Raw genomic sequence first — 20,668 nt, 5'->3', positions numbered from 1 at the left:
CAGCTGGCCTGCAGGCCAGCTGTCTGCTGGACCTTTACCACTAGATAACCTGGCAGGCTGCCCTGGGTCCTGCAAGGTGGTGTACTGGGCTACCTGGGCCCGGGGGGAATCTCCCCCTGTGCCAGCCACTCCTGGTACATCTTCTGCACATGGGTGCTGGTCTCTGGGGGCCACAATGGCATGGCAGTGTAGATGCCTTCCACCTGCCACAGCAGTGCCCTGTCTGCACCCCTTTCCTCCTGCTGCTTAGGCATCTCTGGCACAGGCCAGGACTTCCATGAAGTGGCAGAGGAACTTGCCCCTCTATAGCTTCAGGACCACTTCTGGATGTTCCGAAAGCTGTAAGCAGCCTCAAAACGTAGCAGAACCTCTCCGTTCCTTTCCTGGAAGTCTTTGTTCCTCAGCGTGCAGTAGGTGAGCACTACCACATCCTTGTTGAACAGTTCCTTGGCCATGTGCCTGAAGATGCGTGCCAGGTACCTGTCGGAGCTGGTACCCTCGTGGAGCCTCACCTCCTTCTCCTTTATGTCTCCAAATAGAGTGTCCATGGCAGTGTCATTCTAGGCGAGGTTACTTTGCTCCATTATCTGGACAATTTCACCCGAGGTTAACATGCATTCAGCACCCCGGGAACTATGTAAAGCTATGGGAATATCTTCTCGAAGGGCCTCCAATTTCTTGACATAACATGGAACCACAATGACATGGAAAATCTTGTCTGGGGATAGGTTCTGCTGTCTGGCGAAGTAATCCTTCACCAGAGAGCCCATGACCTGGGAAGACTTATCTGTGCAGAGGTGGGAGTGATGGGGTGACTCAGCAAATGTTCTGCATATTGGTCCCAGCCGGGGCAGGCAGAGGTCAGCATTTGTAACCATGGCTCTTCTTCATGGTGCTGGCAGTACCAATGCACAAATTCCTTCTGACTCTCCAGGATGCTGAAGTCTATAGCTATCTCATGTCAAAGACAGTGTACCCCAAGGCTTTTTTTTTATTTTTAAAATATATTTTATTGATTTTTTACAGAAAGGAAAAAAGAGGAATAGAGAGTTAGAAACATCGATGAGAGAGAAACATCAATCAGCTGCCTCTTGCATACCCCCTACTGGGGTTGTGCAGGCAACCCAGGTACATGCCCTTGACCAGAATCAAACCTGGGACCTTTCAGTCTGCAGGCCGACACTATCCACTGAGCCAAACCGGTTTCGGCTGCCCCAAGGCTTTTAAGAAAGCTGCGGAGTCTTCTGGATGCATCAGTGACACTGAGGCTGAATTTAGCAGCAAAATAAGACAGAGACTAAGGACACACAGACACTGCCAGCACCATGTGCTGTGAGGTATCACAGTTATTTTTAAGGTTCAGAACATGGAAGAAGTCCTTGGTGTTCTGTTGAGAAACTTGGACTCTTTCCTCTGCAGTCACACAACTGTCACATGCCAGACAGTCACTTAGAAATATCTTGGCATCGGCCAACTTATGGAATTCTCCCTTCTCTCCGTTCTCCTGAGCCAGATCCCAGACATTGACTGCGGCATTCTCGTGGTCATTGTTTTTTTTTTGTTTGTTTGTTTTGTTTTTTTTACTATATTCCTTCTGGTGCAGTGATCATACTTCATCTGGAGTGGGGTGGGTGGGTGCCAGCTGAGTGACCTGGAGGAAGCACAGGGAAAGTAGTCAGTCATTGTTGGTTACCCCTAGCACTGCTAGCAGTATGCTTTCTTCCTTATGGAGCATCTAGGGAAGGGAAGCGGCCACAGTGCCTGAGGCTGAGTTTCAGGAGGCTGGCAGAATTGTCAGGATTGTGCCGGCAACACTGTTCTGTTGGTGCCTGTCTTGTCCTCTGGAGATTGTACCTGCAAGACTACTAAGGAAGCCAGTCCCCAGTTCCACCCACCTCTGCCACCGATTGATTGGAGTTTGAAGGCTGGGAGGAGGGACCAAGAGGCCTGCTTTCCAGCTGCTTGCCAGTCCCCACCATGCCACTCCAGTTCCCTGTTAGCCATCCCCTGATCAATGGGACCCTGTGGGCTAAGGGAGAGACCAACCGGTCTGCCTTCCACCCACTCACCAGTTGTTGTGGCCATGGATTCATTGGAGCCTGAGGGACCTGGTTCCCCCATTAGCCATCCCCTGATCAATGGAGCCTAAGGGCCGGGGGATGGACTGGTCACTCGTTCAGTCATTACGGATCCTGGGTTTTTATATATAGGATTTTTCACTATAGCAAAGCAGATATACATATCAAAGGTCAGGTTTGGTAAACAGTTGAAGATTTCAAGTTGGGGGAACTGCCTTCGACTATTTGGCAGCAGGCAATAATATATGCAGATTTTCAGCCCTGCTGAAAGATTCCATTCAACCTTTTGAAGACTTTCTGCATTTATTATGACCCTTCTGGAATTAGCCTCCAGTAGGTGGCATTATGAATTTTTCTGGAAAATGAGGTAAGTCAAGTTCTTTGAACGTTTTTCTACCCTGAACACCCATATGAGTTAAATCACCTTTTCAAATCCTTGCACTTAGAATCCTAATAAAAGTAATATGAAAATTAGCCATCACTCTGCTATATCCACAAGCCATGCCCACCAGCCAATCAGGAGCAAGTATGCAAATTAACTCAACCAAGATGGCAGTGGCCATGGAGCAAGCAGGAGGCTTGGGTTTCCCTGGCAATGGAGGAAGCCAAGCTTTCCACACAACCTGGCCAGCCCAGGTCTCCACTCAAGGCTACAAAGTTTCAATTATAGAAGATAAATAAATCCCAGGTACCAGGGCCTCCACTTGGGCCACCAGGGAGCGTAGCCAGCCTGAAAACTACCACAGGCCCCCCACTCACCAAGGGAACCCCACCCTGATCTGGGCAAACCAGCTGACTACCACCCATGCACCTCCTATCTAATAAAAGAGTAATATGCAAACAGACCATCACTCCAACACACAAGATCAAGATGGCTGCCCCCATGTGGTCAAAGATCTTGCCCCCATGTGGACACAAGATGGCTGCTAAAGATGGCCAGCAGGGGAGGGCAGTTGGGAAGCACCAGGCATGCAGGGGAGGGCAGTTAGGGGTGACCAGGCCTGCAGGGGAGGGCAGTTAGGGGCAAACAAGCTGGCAGGAGAGCAGTTAGGCATCAATCAGGCTGGCAAGGGAGTGGTTAGGGGGTGATCAGGCTGGCAGGCAGAAGCTGTTAGGGGCAATCAGGAAGGCAGGCAGGTGAGCAGTTTGGAGCCAGCAGTCCTGGATTGTGAGAGGGATGTCCGACTGCCCGTTTAGGCCCGATACTGGGATCCCTTCAGACATCCCTCGAGAGGTCCCAGATTGGAGAGAGTGCAGGTTGGGCTGAGGGACACCCCCCTCACACACACATCATGCATGAATTTCGTGCACCAGGCCTCTAGTATTCTAAGACTAACTGAAGAATAATGTTGCAAAGAGCAACATTTTATCATCTGGTTGAGAGAGGCTGTCCAAAAATACACAAAAATAATTTTTCATTAACTTTTTCAAATTTCTAAAACTACTTAGGACAGGAGGCAAACAAAATGCCTCCAGATATGCAGCATTTATTGGCCCATAAGCTTCTGGATTCCTCACGATCCTGCCAAGGCCTCAACTGGGGTCTAATCAACTGGGTACTGAACACCCCATCACCTTCAATTACTAAAGGATATTGCAATTGTCCCTGTTTTATAGATGAAATTACGGTATGGCTTCTTTGGGGGGGGGGGGGAGAGAGAGAGAGAGAGAGAGAGAGAGAGAGAGAGAGAGAGAGAGAGAGGGAGAGAGAGGATTTTCTCATCTTTAATGAAAATATTAAAGTAACTAAAAAAAGATCTACTTTGAAAATGGTGTTTCCAAAAAACGGTGTTTCCTTTAGGGCCAATTCATTTGATCTCATCTTTGAGACCAAGAAGCAAGACAAGTATTTTATTGTAAATTAAAACAAAGAGTCATCTCCCTGCACCCCTGTTCTTGAGGAAGTCAGTCACAGGGGTCTCAGCATTTCAAGCCGAGTTGGTGAAAACATCTGGTGGAGTGTAATATAATAAGCCCTAAGAATCCCTATCCATAGGTGGAGGAAAACCCGGAGAAGACACCGCCGGTTCAGTCCCTGGAAAACGTCTTCTGTGATCCCGGGGTCAAAAAGATTTATTACTTTCTCGATGAGGGAGAAACCTCAGGCCAGCAGAACCCGGGAGCCCCAAGTAGAAAGCCTTGGGGCGGTGCTTTGCGGCCTAGGAGCACTTTGGCCCGCGGGTGCGTCCTGGGTTTCCAGAGGACCTAGGTTCCGACTCCTAAAGAAGAACAGAGTGGGCGGCCGCTGGGAGATTTATTCTTTACCAGAAAACAAAACTGTGCAGATGAGCCCGGCAGCTGCAAGCAGAATCCAAATTACTCAGAGCCCGGCCCAGCACTGCGAGCCTCCCGTCCGCGCCCCAGAGCTCTGCGCACGCGTGGTTGCGGCCTCCTCAGCGCAATGGCCACCAGAGTAGCCCCGCAGTAAATCGTGGCCCAAGTCTCCAGACCTCAGAGCCCTGCGGCGGGAGCAGGCGTTGAGAGGGGGCGGGCGCAGCGAAGGGGAGGAGCCGCAGCAACAGACAGCAGCATGCACCAACCCCGCACGCCGGGCGGGTGCCGCGCGGAGGCTGGCCTGGGCGTGTTGCAGGCTCTCAGTGTAGGGGCGTCTGATAGCAGCATCCTCCCTTTCGCGCGGCGGCGGCGACAACGGTGGGGGGTTCCTCTTCCCGGACAACTTGTGGGCCTGAAGCGGCTAGTGCCAGGATCGGAGCGGGTACGGGAAAGCTGCGGCCCACGGTTTTTTAGCGGAGAGCTCTGTGTACAGGATCCTTCTGGGACGGTCAGAGGCTAAGGAGCGGCGGGGGCCGACTACGCCTGCTGGAGCATCCTCTACGTAATGGAAGAAGCCGCCGCCGCTGCTGCAGGGTTGCGGTGCGCCCAATCCACTGCCGCCAGAGAGATGGGTAGAGTCGGGGTGCGGAGGTCAAGAACGAGAGAGGCGGAGCCTCTTTGCCCTGAGCTGGGTCTCGTTTAAGCCCCCTCCCCTCAGCCTCCCCCAGTGGGCATCGGAGCCCGGAAGGAAGCTGCTGTCCTGTGAAGGCAGAGAATACGTAGCAGGAGCTGGGCGCACTGGGTTCAGAGGAACGCGGAGCAGAGCTCCAGGCCTGGTGAAAGTTTCCCTTCCCCAGTCACAGGGCGCCCGCTTCCCGGAAACTGCCCAGGGCTTGGGCTTCCGAGTCCCGTGGCCCCTTCCGAGGCACCCGCAGACAGCGCGGGAGAAATCGAGGAACGAAAAACAACAGCAAGACAGACCTCCGGGCCGAGATCCCAGGCCGCTCCAGGTCGCGCCCGCGGCTCCAGGTGAGCTGGGGAGCCAGGCAGACTGGAGGGTGGGTGGTACTTAGGCGGAGGCGGCGGCTGGGAGAAGGATTGAGGCGCACCAGTTTACTTCGCTTACCCTCGCAGGTCTTTCTGGGAGCCGCTGCCATGGGACAGCCAGTCCTGGGCGCCGAGGACCAGCCACCACTGCTGCAGCAGCGCCCACCTAGGAGCCACGGCCCCAGTCCTCGCGCCCGAAGCCGGCCCACCGCGTCCCCTACCCGGGCTGCAGGGCCGCCTCTGCCACGCCGTAAACCCTGAGTGTGCCTGTGATGAGCCGCAGCCCCCTGGGAGCCCTGTCCCCGGGCGCACCTCCCCGGTTGCTCCTGGTCGCGCCTGCCGCCTCAGCACGCTCCTTGCTCCCGCCCAGGTCCCAGCGCGCCGCCGCTGGCCAGTGTCGCCCCTCGGAATGAAGGTGTTCCGTAGGAAGGCGCTAGTGCTGTGCGCGGGCTATGCGCTGCTGCTTGTGCTCACCATGCTCAACCTCCTTGACTACAAGTGGCACAAGGAGCCGCTACAGCAGTGCAGTACTAATGGACAGCTAGGTGCTGCGGCAGGGGTGGCTGGGGACGGCTGGGGGCACCCAAGACCTCCTCAAGCTGTGTCGCGTCGTGAACACACCCACTTGGATCCCCGCATCCCGTACCACTCCCCCGCTGCAGCCGAGGCTGGGGCAGTAGCCTCTTCCCGCAATAGCACTCGCAGCGCCAGGGGCAGTGAGATCAAACGGCAGTTGGTGTACGTGTTTACCACATGGCGCTCAGGCTCGTCCTTCTTCGGGGAGCTCTTTAACCAAAATCCCGAGGTATTCTTCCTATATGAGCCAGTGTGGCACGTGTGGCAAAAACTGTATCCGGGGGACGCTGTGTCTCTGCAAGGGGCAGCGCGGGACATGCTGAGCGCTCTCTATCGCTGTGACCTCTCAGTCTTCCAGCTGTACAGCCCCGCTGGCAGCGGGGGACGCAACCTCACCACACTGGGCATTTTTGGCGCTGCCACCAATAAAGTCGTGTGCTCTTCGCCGCTCTGCCCTGCCTATCGCAAAGAGGTCGTGGGGCTGGTGGACGATCGTGTGTGCAAGAAGTGTCCTCCACAACGCTTGGCTCGCTTCGAGGAAGAGTGCCGCAAGTACCACACGCTCGTCATTAAGGGTGTGCGAGTCTTCGATGTGGCCGTGTTGGCGCCGCTACTTCGCGACCCGGCCCTGGACCTCAAGGTCATCCACTTGGTGCGTGATCCTCGTGCTGTGGCCAGCTCACGCATCCGCTCGCGCCACGGTCTCATCCGTGAGAGCCTGCAGGTGGTACGCAGCCGGGACCCGAGAGCCCATCGCATGCCATTCCTGGAGGCTGCTGGCCACAAGCTGGGTGCCAAGAAGGAGGGTGTGGGTGGCCCAGCAGACTACCATGCTCTTGGCGCTATGGAGGTCATCTGCAATAGCATAGCCAAGACACTGCAGACAGCCCTGCAGCCCCCTGACTGGCTACAAGGCCACTATCTAGTGGTGCGGTACGAGGACCTGGTGGGAGATCCCGTCAAGACTCTACGGAGGGTATATGACTTTGTGGGACTACTTGTGAGCCCTGAAATGGAGCAGTTTGCCTTGAACATGACCAGCGGTTCGGGCTCCTCCTCCAAGCCTTTTGTGGTGTCTGCCCGCAACGCCACACAGGCAGCTAACGCATGGCGGACTGCCCTCACCTTTCAGCAGATCAAACAAGTGGAGGAATTTTGCTATCAGCCTATGGCTGTGCTGGGTTATCAGAGGGTGAATAGCCCCGAGGAAGTCAAAGACCTCAGCAAAACCCTGCTCCGAAAGCCCCGACTTTGAGGGTTTCCTGGGAGGCCTGACTGGAAGTGGGAGACAACCTACCCACACGAGACTGTGGTGTGTTTAAACAGAAACAGTCCAGACTCAAGCGGCGGAAGCCCACACATTCTATTATAGATGTATAACATAAATAACCACACAGACACTTGCTGTCAATGTTCGGAGTCTTGCTTTTCAAGAATAGTCTCAATGCACACACATCTCAGAAAAGGCGAGACTTGAAAGTTCTGACCAGCTGCCTTCCTGTCCTCTTGTTGCCTTTTCTCCCTTTCCCTTTCTCCCAGGTCTTATCCTCTCTCTACCTGCCCTGCATTTTGAAGTGGGATACTGATGAAATCAAGATCCAGTAACCAAAATCTTGTTTACAAAATTTTTGTGGTATCTGTGAACATGTAGTAGTGAGCATAATTTGGATGTGGGGTGAGGAGATAAAAAAAGGCAAAGTGGCCCAGGAGCAGTAAACCCCATTGGGAATAATAAACCAAGGAGGTATTCATTTAAAGTAGACTTTTCTATAAAAGCAAATGTTATATGTGAGTATTAATAAAGAAGATAATAAATAATACTAATTTTTATTAGTATTGCCTCCATTACTTTGGATTTACCTGTATTATCTGTGTAGCTTCAGATGGAATTTGCTTCCCACTCCTGAATTTCCAGTCTGTTTCCTAGAGAACAGTTAAGATGGACGGGAGCAGATTCTTACTCACTGGGAGTTGTTTTCTTACATGTAAATCATAGTCTGTTAGGTGCCAAGGAATGGGGACAAATCTTCAAATTCAAAACCAAGCCAGGAGCACAGGAAGGAAAAAGCATTCGGTGTTAATTAATGAGTTAAGACTGGAGAATCCTGAAGCAGAGAAAAATGTTTCAGCCCTGAGTTTAGTCCAGAAAAAATATTAAGAAAAAAAAGAAAAGCATGTAATTAAAAAGTATTTCTGATTATTAGAACACAGACCTCAAGTGTTAGTGTGATCATATTGTGACAATGGTAGCAACTTCTTGGGTTAGAAAAGTAAGAGAAATATATGTGTATAGCATGTCTTTCTGCTTCTGACACAGGGAGGGATATGAAAAGAAAGTTTCACCTGAGAAGTGTAAGGGCACTCACAGACTTTTCCTTGCTTTTGATCCAAATTAGTACAAAAGAGAATGAATTTATAATAGTTTATTTTGGATGCCCCTAGTGTATGCTGCTTTTCTTTATCATAGTCCTAAAAGTAAAAGTGCAGAGAAACTATAACATGTGCTGACAGTATAAGGTTTCAGCTGCAAGTTTCTTTTAGATATGAAAATGAACTATGAGCTAGTATGTTAAATTTTGAGATTTGGTGTTTTCCAAGGAGGAACCCATTGCAATTTTCCTCAGTGGCATTGCTGCTGCACTGAGCCTATTGTGTGGGAGCATTTTGCAGAATGGCATATTACAATGCTATGAAACCTAAAAAGAAACAAGAGTCAGTGTAATTACATATTACATTAAATGGGATACAAGTTCAATATAATGACTGTTACATGTATTGTGAGGTCTCTGCAGGCCAATTTGTATAGGTTAAATGCTGAGGATTTTATTTTAAGGAAAGAATGTTAAAAAATATGTACATGGGAAATATTTTGACATAAGATAATTCGTAAGTGTAATTTTCATTATGTGAAACCTATACTGTTAAGAATTCCAAGGGAAGCAAGCACGGAGGTTTAAACAAGATATTTAGCAGTGTATTTTAAATGAATTCTAGAATGGGTGATTTTTAATTTACTAAAATAGTTTATAATATTGTATTTCATAAGCCCTATTACAGTTATAACATTGTTCATGTTTTCAATGATAGCTTCATGGTAGTGCCTATGCTGAATTATCTTCAGCAGCAGAATATTTGTAATAGCTTTAATTTAAGAATACTTTAAAATTAAATGAACAAAATAAATATTAATGTTGGGTGAGTATAGATGGAACAGATTTATGAGGAAATTAAGACAGCATAATTAAGAAACAACTACTCAGAATAAAATAACCATTTAAAAAGAAATTCATATGGCATTCAGCTCTTGTCACTTAATCACAGTAAAATTCATGCTTAGTTTTTCAGTGAAGCCTTTTTAAGCAGTTGAATTTGTTCTTTTCTCAGTATATTGAAGCACTTTGATTGCATTATAGTGGGATTACAATGTTCTGGGACCTTGATTTAACAATATAGTAGATGCTGCATAGAGCCCTTGCAGCCTGCTGAGTATTTGTGGCCTCTGCTCAGATGAAATTTTAAGCTAAACACCAACAATTCTCCCTTGCTATGTTCAAATCAGGTTTTCAGTTGTGATTCTCTTGTTTTGTAATAGCTGCATTCTCTCCACTCCCACTCCTTGGGCTCTGTAATTTGAAAAGATGAATTGCTGCTCCTGGAGATTTGTACCTAGCTGCATTCTAGGAAAGTGAGACAGGTGCAATTCCCCATAACAACCCAGATAGTCCTTTCAGTGACATTCAGCTCCCACAGGCTGGAGAAGAAGAGCAGTAATTTTTTGCATTAATAAGCTCTCAAGCCCTTGGTGCAAGCAGACCTCTGCCTCAACAAATTACAACAGAGCCTGTGGCCATTCTGAGGCAGCAAAATGTGAAAGAGGTTCACATTTCCCATCAGCAGTAGGAAATATTTCCATCAGCCAGAGGAAATATTTTTCAGAGTAGGTTATCAGAGTGATTTTTAATTAATTAATTTAACTTAAATTATTTATTTTTTAAAGTATTACATATGTCTCCTTTTATCCCCATTGACCTCTACCCGGCCACAGCTCAGAGGATAGCATGCCTGATTTACCCCTTTGACTTTGAAATGCCTTTATCAATGAGAGAGTCCTATTTATAAAATGAAGTACCCATCGCATTTAGTCAACAATGTGTGTTTGGCACAAGGCAGCAGCACAGGCTGGAGCTTGAGTTTCAGGGCTCAGAGGTCCTCAAAGACTTCCTTCAGTCTGACCCTGGGCACCTGGCAGGCAAGGACCGGGGCAAATTCTATTTTCCTTCAGTGTCTATCACAGTGTGAGTGCTTGATGAATATTTATGATGTAAGTGAATGGAATATGTAACTATCAAATTTTGAAAGTCCTCAGAAGAGAAAGAGGAAGGATGCGTTACTTCTTTGGAGAGAGTGTTAGGCAATTCATCAAAGATTACTGAAGGAAGTAGGCCTTAGGTTCTGTCTAGATGTGGGGAGTGGGCAATAAAAACATTTTTAAGATTTCCAGAATGAGCTTGCATAGATGAATTAGAAATAAAAATTCAGAATTTCTGAATGTGGAGAGAGAAGTTTCCAAATGAGAAATTTGATTTATGCTTTTTGTTTTCCCAAAAGCAAGTTCAAGTTAGGATTCATATACCTGCAAAATGAAGATTGCCCTAGTGCCTAAGGGAGGGCTAGAAAGTTGTTTATTATTTCAGAAACCATGTGGCATATATTTATAGATTTGAGTGCTATAAATGTGCAGTTCAAAGGACTGTGAGGGGGATTTCACCCAGACATAGGAGTAGCTACTTTCAAGAATTTGTGATAATGTGGATGCTGAATGAGACCATGGCTGTTGTTTCCATGCATCCCTGTCCAGTCCTGCCCTGTTTTGGCTGGGATTTCTGTTGTACACACTACAGTGTGGCTGGATTATGATGTCAGTTTGAAATTAATGTGAATTTGAGTGAGGCCATAAATTAATATTCTCTGGTTCTAAGCAATGAAATAAAGATCACATTTGAAACTCAGTCTCTAAAGATGACTTCAGAAAGACCAGGAGGGAAATAAAAAGGTGTGTGTTATTCATAGTCATGAATAAGGATGAGGCATACTTTACTACTCCCCAACTTTCTTCCCTCTCTATGCTCCTGTGCTCGTGCATACAATGGAGTATCTGAATGGTCTTTAGGTCTGGAGGAGAGAATATGTTTATGCCAGCTAATGAGTATGTGGAGAGGGATACTTGATCTCTGGCTTCCAGAGAGCGAGTGGCCAATGATTCTTTCCAACCGTATAACAGTTCTGTGTCAGGACCTACTGTGAACAGGTAGAAAATAAGGGTGTGATGAGATGTTCCCAGGTAAGTGCACAGTTTACAGAGCCCTTTAGTTACTCACTTGAAGGAGGGCACTTTCAAGTCTGTCGTGGCTGAGAACGTAATTTCAGTTTCCCTCCTTTCTGGGCCCCCTAGCTGCTACTTCTGCAGTTCAGGTAGAGCCACTTAGCCAATTGCCTATGGGCTCTGGTACAAGTGTTTAATAATTGAAATTACAGGGCTTGACTTTTATTACATATGATGCAATTCCACCCTTAATCAAACAATGCTAAAGAAATTGTCAAATGCTGAATAACATCAAGTTTGCAGAACAGGAAACTTTAGGAACCGGTGTTTGGGGATGGTACTGTTTATAAACTTGAAGGAGGCTTGAAGGGGCAGGGGCCTGTCTGTACACTTGTCAGGTGGCCAAGGCCAAAGTGTAACTTTTGGTTGAACCAGTTGTTTGTAATCAGAAGGCAAAGTGTTTTTGGACTGCTTGAATTTTCGATTTGTGGCAGTCTACTGCCAAGGGAATGAATGTGAAATTGATTACTGTAACCAAAAACTACTCAAACTATTCAGTAATGGTTCCAATCCCAGGTGCAGAGACAGGGCTTGATGGAAATTCACCTTGAAGCATTTAGTCCTTAGACAGGACCAATTATGTAATTTTTGGAGCTCCATGCAAAATGAAAATGTGGAACCTCTTGCTAAATTTATTAAACATTTCAATTGGGCAAACAGCAAGGAAGTGAGGCCCTTCTGAGTGTGAGGCCCACAAACTGCGTCCAGATGCAGATTTTGAAAAGCCTGATCACAGAGTAAATAATTGAAATTACAGAAAGAGTAAATAAGGGTGGCCTTATATGCTCCTGGAAAGTGGTTGTAAAGCTATAAATTATTATGTGTAACTATAATTACAGAAAAAATCCTAGCGAGACAAGTATACTTTGTATGTTGCAATTCAGTGAGTACACACAGGACTAAGTCCCTGGAGATTGCAGCAATGATGGACAGTGTCCTCGAAGTCATCAATGGGTCTTGATCCTATTCAGGTCCCAGATAGTCTATGCTTTTATGGAATCTATCTCAGAACAGGTCAGACATCTTCGGTGAGGATGACCTCCTTGTCCTCAGTGAGTGGATGCTGGCAAGGCCTGCTAATGATAATGTGCCCTCCCTTTTGGAACTACTGTGAGACTCTATTTGCATTGTGTGTAATATATAGAGAAATTCTGTATATGGAAAAGCAAAATTCAAGTCACAATAAACTGAAGGAATAAAGGTCAAGATGTGCTTAAGCCAACTGTCATGCCTCCTCAATGTGCTAAGTAAGGTCAACTAAATTGTCTTTTATTATAGACTAGAGGCCTGGAGCACGAAATTCATGCGTGTGTGTGGGGGGGAGGGGGGGAAGCGGACGGTGGTGTCCCTCAGCCCCGCCTGCACCCTCTCCAATCTGGGACCCCTCGAGGGTCGGACATTCCTCTCACAATCCAGGACTGCTGGCTCCAAACTGCTCGCCTGCCTGCCTCCCTGATTGCTCCTAACAACTTCTGCCTGCCAGCCTGATCACCCTCTAACCAATCCCATGCCAGCCTGATTGATGTCTAACTGCTCCCCTGCCAGCCTGTTTGCCCCCGACTTCCCACCTCTGCAGGCCTGGTCACCCCTAACTGCCCTCCCCTTCAGGCCTGGTGCCTCCCAAATGCCCGCCCCTAATTGCCTGATTGCCCACAACTGCCCTACCTTGCAGGCCTGGTCCCTTTTAACTGCCCTCCCCTGCTGGCCATCTTGTGGTGGCCATCTTATGTCCACATGGGGGCAAGATCTTTGACCACATGGGGGCAGCCATCTTGATCTTGTGTGTTGGAATGATGGTCAATTTGCATATTACTCTTTTATTAGATAAGTTGTGATATGCCCCAGTTTCCTCTGGGTAACAGTTTTTCATCCTTTCTACACCTCTTCTGTCTCCCATTTCTTCTCTACTTTGTGAAAAGATCATGGATCTTTTTGAAACTTATTTATCAGCCCTGCTCCAAGACACAGACTGCCTTTCTGCTCCCTATTCCCACTGCTGCCTCATCCATAAGTCTCCTGGTGGTAGTGACTGTAGACATATGAAAATGGAAATGTAATCTTTAGATCTCCCAATTGTTTCCTGAAGTTTTTTCCTAAAACATCACATTGGCAGTGAACTCCACATGGCCAACACCAGTACACAGCTTCAGCCTGTGCTGCAGTAATATATTTCTCTAGTGGGCCCTTTAAAAAATTGTATCATTTCTGTTTAACTGTAATTTAGTTGTTACCTTCCTTTGCGGGGACTCTATTTCTCTGTTTCAAACATTAAAAGACCATATTTGGCAGGCATTACTTGGTATTCTTTTCATCCATAGGAATTTGCCTTCTTTTTAGCTTGCCTGCTACACATGAAGTTCAGGACATCATGGACTGTTGCAAACTAACTCTACAGACTCTTTGACAAAGTGTCTGCCCTTCAATCCAGTCTCCTCTGCCTTCTTGGATTATATCTCTTATTTAGCACTCACTTCATAAAGACCTACAAATGAGGTGAGGCCCCAGAACTGAGAAGATACACACACAAATAGGGCCTGTTCTTTCCTGCCTAGAGAAAAAGTTGGCTACAAATAATCCGACTGCCCATTTAGGCCCAATCTTAAATGAGCAGTTGGACATCCCTCTCACAAACCAGGACTGCTGGCTCCAAACTGCTCGCTTGCCTGCCTCCCTGATTGCCTCTAACCACTTCTGCCTGCCAGCTTGATCACCCCTAACCCCCTAACTGCCAGCCTGATTGATGTCTAACTGCTCCCCTGCCTGCCTGTTTGCCCCCAACTTCCCTACTCTGCCCTAATTGCCCTCCCTTTCTGGCCATCTTGTGTCCACATGGGGGCAGGATCTTTGACCACATGGCGGCAGCCATCTTATGTGTTGTAGTGATAGTCAATCTGCATATTACTCTTTTATTTGATAGGATAGAGGCCTGGTGCATGGGTGGGGGCCAACTGGTTTGCCCTGAAAAGTGTCCTGGACCAGGGTGAGAGTTCCCTTGACGTGTGGGATGGCCTGAGTGAAGGGCCTGCGGTGGTTTGCAGGCCAGCCATGCCCCCCAGTGACCCAAGTAGAGGCCTTGGTATCTGGAATTTATTTGCCTTCTACAATTAAAACTTTGTAGCCTGGAGTGGAGCCAAGCCTCCTGCTCACTCTATGGTGGCAGCCATTTCTGTTGGAATTTATGTATCTTCTATAATTGAAACTTTGTAGCCTGGAGTGAAGGCCTGAGCTAGCTATGGATGCAGAAGCTTGGCTTCCTCCATTGCCTGGGGCAACCCTAGCCTCCTGCTCTTCCAGCTCAGTGGCTGCTGCCATTTCTGTTGGAATTTATTTACCTTCAATAATTGAAACTTTGTACCCTTGAATGGAGGCTTGGGGCTGCCAGGGTGTGTGGAAAGCTTGGCTTCCTCCATTGCCAGGGAAACCCAAGCCTTCCTCCTGCTCTCTGTGGCCGCAGCCATCTTGGTTGGAGTTAATTTTCATATTCTCTCTGATTGGCTGTTGGGCGTAGCTTGTGCGTGTAGCATAGTGATGGTTAGCCTGTATATTACTCTTTTATTAAATAAGGTTGCATAGTGTGTTCACCACCCCAAGACCCTTTCCATCAACATTTATCCCCTGTATATGATATTATACTTTCCCCCAACCCCTTCTTTTTAGTAATCATCAGATTATTGTTTGAGTCCCCCCCCCCACCAATCCTTTCTCTTATTTCACCCAGCCTCGCAAGTCCCTCCCTTCTGACAACTGTCAATCTGTTTTCTGTCTTTCTATTTTGGTCGTTAGTTTATTTTGTCATAAGATTCCATGATACTTTCTCTGATTGCCTTATTTCAGTTAGCATAATTCCCTCCAGGTCTATTTATGCTGTCACAAATGGTAAGAACTCATTCTTTTATACAGCTGATGGGCACTTGGCTGCTTCCAAATCTTGGCAAATCTGAACATATGGGTGCATATGTTCTTGTTTCTGGTATTTCTGGTTTCATTAGATATACTAGTATTGCCAGAAGTGGAATCATTGGGTCATAAGGCAGTTCCATTTTTAATTTTTTGAGGAAACTTCGTATTTTAAAAAAATATATTTTATTGATTTTCCACAGAGAGGAAGGGAAAGGGGTAGAGAACTAGAAGCGTTGATGAGAGAGAAACATCGACCAGCTGCCTCCTGCACACCCCCTAATGGGGATGTGCCTGCAACCAATGTACATGCCCTTGACCGGAATCGAACCTGAGACCCTTCAGTCTGCAGACTGATGCTCTATCCACTGAGCCAAACCAGTTTCGGCTCATATTGTTTTTAATAGTGGTTGCACCAGTCTGCATTTCAAATGGTTCCCTTTTCTCTACATCCTTGACAACACTCTTTGATTTTTTGATGATAGCCATTCTGACAGGTATGAGGTGATATCTCATTGTGGTTTTAATTTGCATCTCTCTAATGATTAATGACATTGAGCATCTTTTCATATGTTTAATGGCCATCTTTATGTCCTCTTTGCATAAGTGTCTTTTGCCCATTTTCAATTGGATTGTTTGTTTTTTGATGCTGAGTTTTGTAAGTTCTTTTTAAATTTTGGATATTAACCTCTTATCAGATGTATCATTGGTGAATATGTTCTCCTATTTAGTGGGTTGTCTTTTCATTTTGTTGATGGTTTCCTTTGCTGTGCAAAACTTTTTAGGTTGACACAGTACCATTTGTTTATCTTTTCTTTTGTTTCCCTTGCCTGAGGAGTTATATCAGAAAAAATATTGCTAAGAGAGATATCTGAGATTTTGCTACCTATATTTTATTAGAGGATTTTTATGATTTTAAGTTTTACATCTAAGCCGCCTATCCATTTTGAATATTATTTTGTATATGGTGGTCTAGTTTCATTTTTCTTTCACTTTGCCTGTAGCTATCTTCCCAACACCGTATATTAAATACTGTCTTTACCACATTGTATGTTTTTGCCTTTCAATTATTTATTTATTTATTTTCCCCCCGAGTGGATGCCTTGATAATGGACCAAGTTTGACATAGTTTAATCGCAAGGACACGGGACAGAGACCTGCCTGCCGGTCGCCTTCTGGAACTTTACTTACTGAACATAAAGCCACATACTTAACACGGATGGACAGGACTGCCCATGCTGGGGGCCCTGACGTCCAGCTGTCACAAAAGGTTCACCTGGAGCTGCCCATGTCCCTTAGGCCACTTTGCTGAGATAGCCTGTAGAGCGAGAAGCACCGGATTCTCAAACCACCAGGGCGAGCCCGGGCCGGTGGCTCAGTGGTTGGAGCGTCATCCCTGTGCACCCAAAGGCTGCGGGTTTGAGTCCCTGCCAGGGAAAATGAGGGAGGCAATCTCTCTCCTTTCATCTCTAAAACCAGTAAAACAGATCCTCGGGTAAGGATGTAAAGAAAATTAAAAAACAACGGCAACAAACAATACCGAGGTGAGCACTAAACCCTAGTGGGAAGGCTGAACCTCAATCACTCCAGCTGAACTCATCTGCTCAGCTTTTTGGTCCTGGAGCCCTTCCCTCCTGCCCTGAGAGGTGCAACAATGTGGTGCAGGTGCAGCGATGCAGTGCAGGTTCAAACACTGGGCATCACCAGGCCTCTGCCCCATGCTCCCGCCACAAAGTGATTTACAGAGAAGGGGCTGCCGTGTGTCCTGCAGGCCAGCTCCGCTTGAGGGCACAGAGGGCTTTCTGCTTAGCACAGCTGATACCTACAAATAACACCAAGAGACATGCAAAAGCTGCGAGAACTGGGTGTGAGAACGGGCGTGGCCATGGGGGAGCTGCCACACGGGCTCCAAGTCCAGGCATACAGGGCCTAGAGTGTCTGCTTTCTGGCTTCTCTCTCTGGATTCACAGCTGGTTCCTTGTTAGGCACCGAACAGTCTTGTGGCTTTTGGTCCAAACGGGGCTCTTAGGAGTCTTTTTACATCTTTTTATCCGTCTGCGAAGAGCTAAGTTCAAAAGCAGGAAACCGGCATGTCTCAGGTGCCAGGACGTCGGAGAGAAAGTGGATGGCACTAGCCATGCCTTCAAATAGTGAATAGGGTCTGTCGGGGATGTGGCACCCGTGGTGGGGCACCATAGTCCAGACACCACTCTACAAACTTGCAAGTGCGGTAGAAGTATTTCCTGTCCTTGGTGAGGGGATACAGGGACAGGAAGGAGTAGCCATTGCCAGCTGTCCTCTGGCCGAGCCCGTAGCCTTTGCGCAGCAGGCCTCACTGCCAGATCATGTCACCCTCCATGGCGTCCTTCAGGTACTTTTCAGTGAACACTTTCTAGGCTTGCATCAGCATATGGATGACCCCCAAGACCCCGTGGCACCAGTGGACCAGTCAGTCCATTTTGTTGCTTAGAGACGAAGGGCAATTCCTGGAGCAGAAGCGCTTGTGGCGGACATAATCAATGCTAGACTTCACCATCTCAGCCAAGGTTCCTGGTCCACTTTTGCTGCTGGCTGCATTAGCATGTAATAAATGCCGGCCATGCCATGGGTGGCCCCCACTGGTACAGCAGGGGGAAGCACTCAGCCTTCCTCTCCTCCCTCGACAGAGCTTGCCAGACTCAATAATAGCAGTGACATATTAACCAGTTTGGCTCAGTGGATAAAGCCCCGGCCTGCGGACTGAAGGTTCCCAGGTTCGATTCTAGTCAAGGGCTGTACCTTGGTTGTGGGCACATCCCCGGTGGGGGGCTGCGGCTGATTGATGTTTCTCTCTATCGCTCTCCCTTCCTCTCCGTAAAAAAAAAAAAAAAAAAAAAAAAAAAAAAAAAATCAATAAAATATATTTTAGCAGTGACGACCTCTCTAACAGCCGACTCTACCCTGCCGGCCATAAGTTCCGAATCTTGGCAGACAATGGATCTCTGGAGCTGCAAAAGTATTGCGATGCACTCCTGGGACTCGCACTTCTGAGTTTGTGGTCACCACCGCTCCCAAGGCCAGCGGCCCAGCATCTGTCTCCTCAGAGGAACGTGACCTTGCAGCCATTCAGATTCCGAAGAGTCCTCTTGATGTACTCCACGGACTGCAGCATTTGGGTCTGGTCACAGGTCACCCGGTATAACTGCAGGTACAGCAGGGCTATGCCTGTCCAGCCAGTATAAGCAGAGCAGTGTGGGTCCTCTGTCTTCAGCCCTTCTTCCATTTGCTGTAGCAGATCTTTGATTTTAGTCTGGATCCGCCTTGTGAAAGTGTGAATGATTTTCCCTTCGTCGTGAAACGGAAGGCCCAGCTCTTAGGGGGCAGCGGCCTTGTAGTCCAGGTAGGGGTTGGGAAATGTGCGCTCCTCCATCTCCGCCTAGGCGCCCACGTGCAACCTGAGCCGCTTGGACATGGTCTCGCCCATAACCACACACTGGGCCCAGCGCCGGGGCAAGGCGGGATGGTGCGCACGCGGGGCCAAACCTCCGGCGCGGCGGTCGCCCGTGGACCGTTTGGGGACCCCGCGGAGGCCAGGCTTCCTTTAGGAAGACAGGCTCGGCGGGGGAGCGCGTGGGAGCCTCTGCGCATGGCCGAGGGCCGGCACATTTGGCCACAGCTGGCGCGCCCCAAGTGGTGCCCACCGGCCGGACGCTGCCCAGGCAGCGGGGCCCCACGGGGAGCGCTGGGTGGCTCAAAGCCTGTTCACAGCCGTCGGCCCAGTCCCTTCGCCGACCGCCCATTCAGCGAGCCCCTGGCTGGAAGCGCCGCCCGCAGGCCCGCAGTCGAGCCCTTCCACGATTCTCGAGAGAAGTGGGCTGCCGTGAGGGGTATTTTCTAGCAGGGAAACCTGGAGCGGATTCGCCTTCATCCAAGGCGCCCGTGATCCCCGGGCGAGCCATCACCCCCCCGCCCCCCTGCATTTTCTCCCGCCAGGCGGGGCCGCAGCCTCTGCCCCCAAGCGCCTGCCATCAGGGAGCAGCTCTTTGTTCCTGTTCAGAAAAAATATCGCCTCTAAGAAAATACTGCCTTTCAATTATTAATTGAGCATATAGGTGTGTGTTTATTTCTGGACTCTTTATTTTGTTCCATTAGCCTATATGTCTGCTTTTATGCCATACCATGCTGTTTTGATTACTATGGCCTTGTAGTATAGTTGATATCAGGTAGCTGATTCCTCCAATTTTGTTCTTTCTCAAGATTGCTGAGGCTGTTCTGGGTCTTTGTGGCTCCATATACATTTTTGGAATATTTGTTTTAGTTCTGTGAAATATGCCATTGGTATCTTGATAGGAATTGTGTTGAATCTATAGATAGCTTTCTAAAGATTCTAATTCTTTCTATCCCTGAACATAGTATATGCTTTCACTTCTTTGTAACTTCTTTAATTTCTTTCCTTGGTGTCTTATAATTTTCTAAGTACAAGTATTTTACATCCTTAGTTAAATATATTCCTAGGTATTTTTTAAAATATAGATTAAAATATTGATTTTTTAAATTGATTTCAGAGAGGGGGGGAGGAGAGAGAGAGAGACAGAGAGAGAAAAGCATCAACGATGAGAGAGAATCACTGATTGGCTGTCTCCTGCACACTCCACACTGGTGATCAAGCCCACAACCTTGAATCAAACTGTGACCTCCAGGTTCATAGGTTGACACTCAACTACTGAGCCATGCTGTTGGGCTTCCTAGGTATTTTTTTATGCAATTGTAAATGGGATTGTTTTCTTCATTTCTCTTTCCCATAGTTCATTATTGATATATAATAAAGAGGTAATATGCAAATTGACCCTCACATTGTAACACCATCACAAGATGGCTGCCCTTCCCAGTCCCTCCCCTGGCTCCACTCCTGATCAGCCTCTCCCACCCCAATTGAGGGTAGGGTGGCTAGCCAGCCTTCCACCCTGCCACAGCCCCTTACCCAGACTGGCCATGCCCCCACACTTTTCCGGGGCTGGGGGTACCTCAGGTAGGCTGCAGGCACTGTGTTGGTCAGAGGCAAAGGTCCAGGCTGTCCTGGCCTAGAGTGTCTAGAAAACCTAGCATGACCAAAGACCAAGACCTAGTGGAAAGGTCCCTGCTTATGGCTCAAAGTGCCAGGAACCTGTAACCCTCGTGTCTGCACACCAAGCCTTAGGACACACCACCCCCATGGTGCCTGTGGGTGAAAGGGAGAGAGCAGGAAGCTGGGGTGTGGAGCTGGGAGGGGCCTGGAGTATTCTGGAATAATCTGCCTGCGGAGGTTGCTGTGACCCCTCGCTCAAGCTTTGTCAAAGCCCCTGGTCAGCTCTGCTGCTTGCCTTCCAGGTACGGCTAGCCCTGAGCTGGCTGGTGTTGTGCTCAGAGAAGCAGTTGTCATTGGGCTTAATTAAAT

The 20,668-nt window shown here is 48.1% G+C and overlaps 1 protein-coding gene and 2 pseudogenes across 3 annotated transcripts; 1 reads left to right on the top strand and 2 right to left on the bottom strand.

The window, feature by feature from the left end:
- Nucleotides 1–242: 242 nt before the first annotated feature.
- On the bottom strand, nt 243–2,266 carry LOC311616498 (nuclear prelamin A recognition factor-like; annotated as a pseudogene). The gene is made up of 3 exons: nt 2,070–2,266; nt 1,184–1,651; nt 243–955 (listed from the first exon to the last, which is right to left on the bottom strand). The product of its transcript is annotated as a nuclear prelamin A recognition factor-like (transcript).
- Nucleotides 2,267–5,526: 3,260 nt separating this feature from the next.
- CHST2 (carbohydrate sulfotransferase 2) lies at nt 5,527–16,301 on the top strand. Its single transcript, XM_084871908.1, is given in 2 exon segments — nt 5,527–5,767; nt 5,770–16,301. Coding segments are annotated over 2 exon segments (1,557 nt in total). The 5' UTR covers nt 5,527–5,671; the 3' UTR covers nt 7,231–16,301.
- Nucleotides 16,302–17,292: 991 nt separating this feature from the next.
- Nucleotides 17,293–18,718, bottom strand: LOC311616496 (lanC-like protein 2; annotated as a pseudogene). Its single transcript has 2 exons — nt 18,171–18,718; nt 17,293–17,950 (listed from the first exon to the last, which is right to left on the bottom strand). The product of its transcript is annotated as a lanC-like protein 2 (transcript).
- Between the last annotated feature and the right edge of the window lie 1,950 nt (nt 18,719–20,668).

The sequence above is a fragment of the Pipistrellus hanaki genome (assembly GCF_964339955.1).
Source record: "Pipistrellus hanaki genome assembly, chromosome: 2".
Lineage (NCBI taxonomy): Eukaryota > Metazoa > Chordata > Mammalia > Chiroptera > Vespertilionidae > Pipistrellus > Pipistrellus hanaki.
Note: the sequence above shows the minus strand (reverse complement) of the source record. Positions and strands in the feature narration are given on the sequence as shown.